The 10921-nt window shown below is 33.8% G+C and overlaps 1 protein-coding gene across 1 annotated transcript; it reads left to right on the plus strand.

Annotated features, from left to right (window-relative positions):
- LOC104771641 (alpha-barbatene synthase-like) lies at positions 1–6727 on the plus strand. The gene is made up of 8 exons (XM_010496202.2): positions 1–108; positions 3628–3901; positions 4008–4110; positions 4631–4909; positions 5007–5228; positions 5332–5470; positions 5591–5839; positions 6194–6727. Exons 1-8 carry the CDS (start codon positions 1–3, stop codon positions 6485–6487), a joined length of 1668 nt encoding a protein of 555 aa, XP_010494504.2. The 3' UTR covers positions 6488–6727.
- Positions 6728–10921: the final 4194 nt, after the last annotated feature.

Consider the following 10921-nt stretch of genomic DNA (forward strand, 5'->3'; position numbering starts at 1 on the left):
ATGGAAACACCAAAAGATGATCTTCATCAGGATATATGCTTCAATTTTTTTAAATTGCCACCTTCTCAATGGGGTGATCACTTCCTCAGTGTTCCCATCACTGACTCGGTGAGTCTTATATACCCATTAACAACTATATATATATATACTAGAAGTCATTCCGTGCTACGCACGTATTTAATTTACATTATTTTTAAATTTTTTTGTAATTTTGAAGATTCTTAGTTAATATAATATTAATTAAATAAAAATATTATGTGAGATTTGAGATACAGTATGAAGATTAGTAAAATATGTTTTTCTATTTATAAAAGAAATTGTAGTTAAGAGCATATATAAAATTTATTATTTAATTGGATAATAAATGCATTAAGTTTTATATCAATTTCTATTTATTAGATAAATGTAATTTATACTTCTTCCGCTTTTTTACTTATCGTTTAATGTTTTCTCACATAAATTAAAAAACTATTAAATTATCTGTTTTACCCTTAATTAATATATTTTATAAATAGCTTATTAGTCAAAACTTTAAAACAGCAGGGATAAAACTGGAATACTCACCGAACATTTTCATTGAAAACCTAAAACGACAATTAAATTAAAACAAAGGGAGTATTTTATTGTTATAGGAGTCACATAAACTATGTGAGAGTTATAGATATGCAATCATTGCATATTAATATATTTTCTTATATATGTAGTAGTTCTAAATGTTATTATTAATCATTGCATTACTATAAATATTATGAAAGTTACAAGAATGAGAGTTAGTACAAAATATGAGACTGATGAGATGGAATAGGAAAGTTAATAAAATATATGTCAGGTTTATAAAAATACATTATTGTGAATTAAGAACTAAAATTGTCTATTTTTAAATATATATATTCAAGAGTTATATATTATAAATATAGATCTATGAAAAGATATTTTAGCTAATCAAATCATGAATTTAAATATATATTCACTTCTCTCTTTAAACAGAAATATATATAGTTATCTCTTTATCACAAAAAAATATATTCAATTCTCATTTAGCTATTTAGAAATTATATATTAAAATATACTTTAGTTTACTTTTTTATTTTATTTTTGCCAACCATTTGGCTACAACATGCCGGTCAATTAGCCGTTGTAAGACTCAATCCCTGGTGTGATGGTGCTTTGTGCATTAAGGAATTATCATTGGCCTTGTGTAAATGGATTGAAAATGAAATAAAATAATGTATTATCAAGATCATGTGAATTATTTTTATTAAAGTGTGGAAATAACACAGCCAATTATTACTCGACATTATTTTATACGACCCAAAATATATATATATATATATATATATATATATATATATATATATATATATATATATATATATATATATATATATATATATATATATATATTATAATCTTATAGCCTTAAACTATTTAATCATCAAATTATTTGTTAAGAAAAAATTTTATTATGTAAATTCAATTGAATAAATTTGTTACACTAAAAATTTAAAGAAACAAAATGACACTTGTGAAAAAAGAGAGCATCAAATGACAATCTTTTGGAGCTTGCCAAAAGAAAACTTTACTTTAGAATTAAATGATATAATATAGTAAGGTTTCTTTCAACTCTTAATCTAAGAATATGACGCCCATCATCATTATAGATTAAAATTCTTTTAAAATCAAATACACATACAATTATTTATTTTCTTTTATAAATGTTTTAAAATGATTGCGTTGACAAACAAAAAAAAATGATTGCATAAATCATCAAAAGATAAACAATAGTAAAACTAATTTACATTTTTGGAAAAATTATTCAAGACTTAGTAAGATAATATTTCTTCTAAAGTTAGGAACTTCCCAAAAATGGATGATCCGAACAACGATACTATTTTTACCAGTGTTTTGTTGTTCGCTGGAAATTGAATAGAGGATAGAATAGAAAGTAAATGTTTTAGTTTTCGAGGATGTGTTTTTATGGTAATAATTTGTTTTTAGAAAACCAAGCTTTATAGAATTTTTGAGCCTTTAAGAGAAAGAAGGGATTGAGATCAAATATTAATGATCATAAATTTGCAAGTGTTTCAAAATAATAAATTAAAAATGAGAAGTAATATAAACAAAAATGAAAATTGAGGAAAATAGTGGGTAGATATAAGACAATGCATAAAATGATGGTATTATTTCAAATCAAGATATAACTGATTATGTTCATAACTTATCCTGAAATTCCTGATATGAAAACTTATAAATTTTATGTAATTCAAAAATACCATGACGTTTGAAATAATAAGTGTGAACCAAACAAAATAATTATAGAATTAGATTAAAACATCTCACAATTTTACGTAATTTCTGAGAAAGTAAGCTCAAAAATTGAATTTTATATAAAAAAATTTAAAAAAAAGTTCAATTAATTTACTTAAATAATACCATCCCACCATCTTACTTAAATTTGATTCCACTTGTGCCTGTGAAAATTATATAAGATTGAAACACATAAATTAAACCCGAAAATTCAAACCTGTAAATTTAATTTAATGTTGGCTTAGTTCCGAAATGAAACCAACCACATACTGATATAAGTTGGTTCTAGAATTTTGGAAGCTGCATATGTTTATGATTAAAGAAGGGAGGAAGGAAATGTTGATGGGTTTTTTTTTTCTATGAGCTTGTAGTTCCAAACAAAAAAATACAGGTGTCAAAAAAATAGTAAGCTAAGTATCATCTCCTAAGTTAAAGTTAAAAAAAAACTTTCTCATATCAATATTATGTAAGATATATGACCAGGACCATGATATAAAAAGACTAGTAATTTGTGTTGATATGTGTCAACGGAGTGGTACTTGCCTCCATGTAATTATTTCTAAATTTCTTTTGGCTTATTAAAGCTTGTTTAATACTATATACTATGTTTTATGACCCCACTGAATCAATAATTATTTCACTTTTTTTTATCCGAACTCAAACTAATTGACAGTTTGTTCTCTTCTTCAGGCAATATAGAACGGAAACATTTTACCTTTTTCCTATTTTGACGAAACTTTTTCAATTTTTTTCATCATCTCCATCTCGTTTACTTAAAGTTGTTTTTTTTTTTGTAATGAACGTAAAGTTCATTCATCAAAAAAACCTTATATGTAGTTATAGTTATGTATATATAACAGTGTTCAAGAAAGCGCTAGGCGTTAACTAGGTGGTGATGCAACGCCTAGCGCCTAGAACGCCTAATCAGAATTTAGACGGTTTTAGGCGGTTTAGGCGTTTACATTATAAACTATTATATATCTGATATTATATACAAAATATATATAAAAATAATAAAAATATTAAATCAAAAACAGAAAAATAAATAAAAATATTATTTTAATTCATTTTAAATAACATATTAAACATTTATAATTATGTTTATAGAAGTAAACTTTAAATATTTTAAATTTGTGCAATTAAAATTTTTAAAATACACTAAAATGATGATACTACAATTTTAGGCGGTCAAAGCGATTGTCTAGGCGGTGCTATAGCGCCTAGTGCCTAGACGGGGCGGAGGCGGACGCCTAGAACGCTTTTTCGAACAGTGATATATAAATAAAAGGATCTTTGACATGTATATATATCGACTTTCAGGATTTTAACGTCCTTGCAAGAGAGATTGAGGAACTCAAACCCAAAGTGAGAGAAGACATATTTAGTTTGTCTTCCGGTGCAATAAAGAGGAAAATACTTCTGATTCATTTGCTGATAAGCCTTGGTCTCTCTTATTATTTTGAGAACGAGATCGAGGAGACCTTGAAACATGCTTTTGAAAAGATAGATGATTTGATCGCTGATGAAAATGATTTGTACACAATCTCAATCATGTTTAGAGTTTTCAGGACATACGGTCACAACATGTTGTCCGGTATGGATTTTTTTAACATGTCATAAAATTCTTGATGTACATATATATATATATATATATATATATATATATATAATTTAAAAAAATGATTTGTTTCCATGTGTAGATGTTTTCAACAGATTCAAAGGAAACAATGGCAAGTTCAAGAAAAGTTTAACAGAAGATATCAAGGGTATGTTAAGCTTATACGAAGCTGTGCACTTTGGGACAATGACGGATCTAGGGTTGTAAATTGGTCTGTCCATGTCCAAATGGGTATGACCAATTGGACACATACATTTTATGGTCATTTATGGTCAAGGCTCAAATACACCCATACCCAAATATGTCCAAACCAAATAGGACCATGATCAATTGGTCTGTCCATTGGTTGCAGATTGAACCAAAATTTAAAACTCATAATTTACTAAAGTTTCATAAACTCTTAATTATAAAATTTCATAAACTCATAATTATAAAAGTTCATAAATTCATAATTGGATTGAAAGAGGGGAGAGATAGAAACTCTAATTTCGTGTTTTTGACAAAATGAAAAAAAAAATTTCCCCCAAATTTTACAATCCCTAATTTTGAAGAATTATTGGACAGCCCATGTTCAAATTAGTTTGGACCATTTATTAATGGGCTAAAATGGTTTTAGGTCCATTTGACCACTTCAAATTTGGTTATGACCATAACCGGTCCAATTTAATTTGGACCTGGACAGTCCATGGTCTCTGAGCCCAATTGACAGACGGATCATATATTGGATGAAGCATTGAGCTTCACACTAAACCACTTGGAGCCACTAGCTACATGTCACAGAGCGAGCCCACCACATCTATTAAAGCTTTTACAAAAAGCTCTTCACATACCTCAACACCGGAATAGCCAAGCTCTAGTTGCAAGAGAGTATATTTCTTTCTATGAACAAGAAGAGGACCGCGATGAAACACTTCACAAACTAGCAAAGCTCAATTTCAAGTTCTTGCAGCTTCATTATTTCCAAGAACTAAAAACTATCACCATGTATGTGGATATATAAATGATCTAGTTTTCTTCCAAGGGAGCTGGCTAGGGTCCTTTATGTGTTTATATATATTTAATATTTTGTAAATTTTCATAGGTGGTGGAGGGAACTAAACGACACGTTAGACCTCCCACGTAACAGAAAAGAAAGAACTGTCGAGAGTTGGTTCTCAGCACTGGTGATCAACTTTGAGCCGCAGGTCTCACTTGGCAGAATTATGTCAGCTAAGTTATACTTACTAATCACTTTTTTAGATGACGCTTGCGATATTCATGGTTCAATTCCTGAAGTTACAAGCCTGGTTGATTGTCTTGAACGGTACATATATAACTTGAAACGATTCATGCAGTCTCACTACAAAATGTCAAAATCCAATAAACGATAATACTCTATAATCATTTTTGCATTTTTATATGAGCAGATGGGAACCAGATTACATGGGAAATCTTCAAGGTCACATGAAGAGTTCCTTCCAATATGTGATGTACGTTTTTAAAGAGTATGAAGAAATATTGAGGTCACAAGGAAGATCATTTGTGCTGGAGAAGATGATAGAAGAGGTGATTATTTACACAAACCCTAAGTATTCATAATAAGAATCCATGTAATAAATACATTCATGGCTAATATTGGCTAGTAATAATTTTTAACATGTTTAAAATTTTGGTGTAACTAAGCAGTTTAAGATACTCGTGAGGTCAAACCTAGAGCTTATCAAATGGACACGAGCAGCTCACATGCCTAACTTTGATCAGTACATGGAGGCTGGTGAGGCTGAGGTTGGTGCATATGTAGCAATGGCATGTTCTATTATGGGACTTGGAGAGATTGGTAAGAAGAAAGATTTTGAGTTGCTAAGATCTAGACCAAAGCTCGTCCGTTCTTTGGCTGCAAAAACACGTCTCATGGATGATATGACCGATTATGAGGTACACAAACATTAGTTTAGTTTTTAGAAAAGCTTAGGCAATGATTAAAACCGAATCTATCGACCGGATGTGACCGGGAACCGTTCTTTTTGCCAAACCTGGTCTACATCAAAAAATTGTTACCCCGATCGAAAACCGAAACCACATATATTTGATTTTTGTTGTTTTTATGTCAACATATTTGATGATTTAATAATATTTTACAATTATACGTCAAAGAAATAAATTATTGCTTTCCCTATATTAATATTTTTTTCTATTTTCCCTATTGTGGAAGGATTCAAAAAGTCAAAAACTTTAACTAAATTTGTGTTTAGATGTCACACCATTTTCTAATTTAACTAAATTTGTCAGGACGATATGAAGAAAGGATATACTGCAAACGCAGTCAACTATTACATGAAGCAACACGGATTAACCAAAGAAGAAGCCAATATGAAATTTGGGAAAATGATTGGAAATATCAACAAGATCGTAAACGAAGAGTGCATCAAAATGACCAACATTTCTCGTCCAATTCTTAACCAGTTCATCGGTTTCGGACGCTTGTTAGATGTTCTCTATACAGCAGATGATGTCTTTAACCATCGCGATGGAAAGTTCAAGGATTATATATTTACCTTGCTCATAGATCCAATACATCTTTAGATTCTGGTGACTTGGTAAAATATCATTTTATTCCTTATGGGTTTCATTGAAGTGTGTTGTGTTGATCTCACGAATTTAACATAAGCCAAATAAATTTAAGTTCAAAATGATGAATCATTTTGGCTATGATATGTTGTGTTTTTATGGGGTTGGACTTTATTTTGCTTTTTTGTGTTTTTTTTTTTTTTGAGTCTACGAATATTTCATAAATTTGAAGTATCTTGAGTATATTGTGTGTTATTCGGGTCTTGCTAATGAAACATTACAAAATTTGGAGTAAACATGTGCATAGACGAACAAAGAAACAAAAATTCAGCATTTGGCAGTTCAAAGCACCTATGTGGGACACAAATATCAACCCACGTTACTTTATGTACCAAACGGCAAGTTATCTAATCTCACCGAATCATGGTTCCCAAAAAAATTAGGATTAGGATTAGGACAAGTTAGGAGTTATCTAATTATTGTTTTAATTAAAGAATATTAAGAATCTCTCTCTATATAAGGAGTTGTTAGGTTGTAACAACACTTGTGAGATTAGAGAGATTGAGGTGCTTTGGTTTTGAGAAGTTTCTAAAGCAATAAACAAGAGTTATTTGTTTAAACTTTGTGTTAAGATTCAATAATTGGTATCAGAGCATTATTGAATCTTTGCCAAAACACATATTCTTCATTGAACTAAGACATCGTTGATCAAGAGAGAGATGGGAGATATCGTTGCCATGACATCCACAGCTAAGGAGACAAGCACGTCAAACCTTCAATGTCCGATGCTTACACCACTAACTATACGGTGTGGGCGATGAAGATGAACGTGATGCTAAGGGTAAACAAGGTATGGGAAACGGTTGAAACAGGGGAAGCTGACGCTGACAAGGTTGATCTAGCTAAGGCTCTTCTATTCCAATCTATTCCGGAAACTCTAACCCTACAAGTCGGTAATCTTGCTACACCTAAAGAAGTTTGGGACGCAATCAAGTCTCGCTATGTTGGAGCTGAGAGAGTAAAGGAGGCGAGGCTACAAACCCTAATGTCGGAGTTTGAGAGGATGAGGATGAAAACTACTGATACGATCGACGATTTTGTGGGAAAATTGTCTGAACTCGCGTCAAAGTCAAGTGCTTTAGGCGTAAGCATAGAAGAACCCAAGTTGGTGAAAAAATTTCTGAATAGCCTACCAAGGAAGAAATACATCCACATCATTGCAGCTTTAGAGCAGGTTCTTGATCTGAACAAGACAAGTTTTGTGGACATAGTTGGTCGGCTTAAGACATATGAGGAAAGAATTCGAGATGAGGAAGATCAAGAGGATGATCAACCCAAGCTTATGTATGCAAATAATTGTCAAGAGGGTTATGACCAAGGACGAAACAGAGGTGCAAGAGGTGGACGATTTGCAGGAAGAAGTAGAGGACGTGGTCGTGGCAACTATCAGAACAGAGATAAGTCTCAGATTGTTTGTTATCGGTGTGATAAACATGGTCATTACACCTCTAACTGTCCCGACAGGTTGCTTAAACTTCAGGAGATTCAAGACACGGATGAATCTGAAAACCAAGATACTGAAGATTTACTGATGCATGAGGTAGTATTTCTCAATGAGAAAAAGGTTCATCCGAAAAAATTTGAAACTAAGATAGCTGGAGATGATGTGTGGTACCTTGACAACGGAGCCAATAACCACATGACCGGGAATCGAAGTTACTTTACCAAGCTAGATGAGACTGTTACGGTAAAGTAAGATTTGGAGATGACTCGCGAGTCGATATCAAAGGGAGAGGCTCAATTCTCTTTGTCACTAAGTCAGGCAATCGGAAGATTTTGGCTCAAGTTTATTGGATACCAGATCTCAAGAGCAACATTCTTAGTCTTGGGCAAGCAACAGAGACAGGCTGTGAGGTTAGAATGAAAGAGAATTACTTGACACTACACGATCGCGATGGGAAGCTTTTGGTGAAGGCAATAAGGTTGCAAAACAGGCTGTATAAAGTTCATATGGAAGCTGAGAGTAATTTATTGCAGGTCAGAGAAGCAGATAATCCTACAAGATGGCATGAGAGACTTGGTCATGTCAATGTTAAGACAATGGAATCAATGGTTAGAAAGGAGCTCATCATTGGAATTCCAGACATGATTTTTGCTACGAAGACTTGCGCATCATGCTTACTAGGAAAGCAAACGAGGAAGACATTTCCTCAGGCAACATGGTTCAGAGCTGCACGACCACTTGATCTGATCCACGGAGACTTATGCGGTCCGATCTCACCTGCAACAGCAGCACAAAACAAGTAAGTATTTGTGCTTATTGATGATCACTCTCGTTACATGTGGTCTCTGCTTTTAAAGGACAAGAGTGATGCCTTTGGTGCTTTCAAAAGGTTTAAAGCCCTCGCTGAGCAAGAAAGTGGAACAACAATTAAAGTGTTCAGGACTGATAGGGGGGAGAATTTTTGTCTTTTGAGTTCATGAACTATTGTGCAGAATCTGGCATCCAGCGACATTTGACCGCTCCTTACTAACCACAGCAGAATGGGGTGGTGGAAAGGAGAAATAGAACTCTGCTTGAGGATGACTAGAAGCCTTCTAAAGCACATGGAGGTTCCTAATTACTTATGGGGAGAGGCGATAAGGCATTCTACATACTTGATTAACAGAGTAGCCACAAGGTCTCTGTTAGACAAAACACCGTATGAGATGTTTAAAGGAAGAAGGCCGAATTTGGAACACTTACGTGTTTTTGGATGTGTTGGCTATGCACGAGTAGAGTCACAGCATCTGAGAAAATTAGATGATAGGTCACGTGCATTGGTGCACCTTGGAACTGAACCAGGAAGCAAAGCATACCGACTGTTCAATCCTTCAACACGTAAGATAACAGTAAGTCGTGACGTAACCTTTGATGAAAAAAAGAAGTGGAACTGGAATGAGATACAAGATGAGAAAGAAGTCTCAGGGTCCTTTACTGTGAGTTTTGGAAACTTTGGTAACAATGGCTTAAGAGAGGTTGAAGCAGATTGTGAACCAGCTAGTAACTCTGAGAATAGAGTCGAAGTGTTGGTAGAAACTCCAGAACAAGAACCTCAAGTAGCTCCACTTGTTCTAAGAAGATCAGTTCGACCGAGTGTAAGACCAAGTTACTTGAATGATTATGTGTTATATGCAGAGGAAGAAGCAGAGCGACTCTTGTTAAGCTTGAATGATGAACCTAGAAATTTTGAGGAAGCAAAGGTGCTAGACGTATGGAGAGAAGCTTGCAATGAGGAGTTGAGTTCGATTGAGAAAAACAAAACTTGGAATCTAGTAGAGTTGCCATCGGGTGTGAAGCCGATAGGTTTAAAATGGGTGTTCAAAATTAAAAGAAACTCGGATGGGAGCATTAATAAGTACAAGGCAAGGTTAGTCACGAAAGGATACGTACAAAAACATGGAATCGACTTTGATGAGGTATTTGCTCCAGTAGCACGACTTGAGACCATCAGATTCATCATCGCGTTTGCTGCATCCAGAGGTTGGGAAGTGCACCATCTAGATGTAAAAATGGCTTTTCTACATGGAGAACTCAGAGAGGAAGTTTTCGTTTCTCAACCTGAAGGGTTTAAGAAGAAGGGAAGTGAAGGGCTAGTGTATAAATTGAACAAAGCTCTTTATGGTCTGCAACAAGCTCCTCGAGCTTGGAATCATAAGCTTAATGAAATTCTTTTGGAACTGAAGTTTGTGCGTTGTGCTAAAGAACCTGCTCTGTATCGAAAGCAAGTAGAGGAGCATCTGTTGATTGTTGCAGTTTACGTTGATGACCTCCTTGTTACTGGAAGCAGCTTGAAGTTAATTCGAGAATTTAAGCATGGAATGTCATCTAGGTTTGAGATGAGTGATCTCGGTAGATTGACATATTATCTCGGCATTGAGGTTTTGCAAGAGAGCAGTGGAATCACCTTGAAACAGGGGAGATATGCGGCAAGAATTCTCGAGGAAGCTGGTATGAAAGAGTGTAATGCAGTTCAAGTTCCAATGGATTCGGGTACTAAACTTTCTAAAGCTTTGGCAGAACAATCTATTAATGAACAAGAGTTTAGAAGGAGCATTGGCTGCCTTAGATATCTAATTCATACTTGAGCTGATCTGTCATTTGCTGTTGGGATTTTAAGTCGCTATATGCACTGTCCTAAGAAGTGTCATGGGGTTGCTCTGAAACATGTTTTGAGGTATTTGCAAGGAACCACAGAGTATGGTCTCACGTTCAAGACTGGAGACAATTCGGGTTTAGTTGGCTATAGCGATAGTAGCTACAATGTACATGAGGACGATGGCAAGAGTACTAGCAGACACATTTTTTATCTTAACGGTTGTCCTATTACTTGGTGTTTTCAGAAGCAGGAGATAGTGGCATTGTCTTCTTGTGAGGCTGAATTCATGACGGCTACTGAAGCAGCGAAG

This window comes from Camelina sativa, chromosome 20 (genome assembly GCF_030686135.1).
Source record: "Camelina sativa cultivar CO46 ecotype springtype chromosome 20, ASM3068613v1".
NCBI lineage: Eukaryota > Viridiplantae > Streptophyta > Magnoliopsida > Brassicales > Brassicaceae > Camelina > Camelina sativa.

What these genes read in the sequence shown, in the direction of transcription:
- LOC104771641 (XM_010496202.2), top strand. Translation starts at nt 1, where the DNA reads ATGGAAACACCAAAAGATGATCTTCATCAGGATATATGCTTCAATTTT. An exon ending in GAAGCTGTGCACTTTGGGAC is followed by an intron (nt 4,111 to 4,630) that starts AATGACGGATCT and finishes TGAGCCCAATTG; the next exon opens with ACAGACGGATCATATATTGG. An exon ending in CTGGTTGATTGTCTTGAACG is followed by an intron (nt 5,229 to 5,331) that starts GTACATATATAA and finishes TTATATGAGCAG; the next exon opens with ATGGGAACCAGATTACATGG.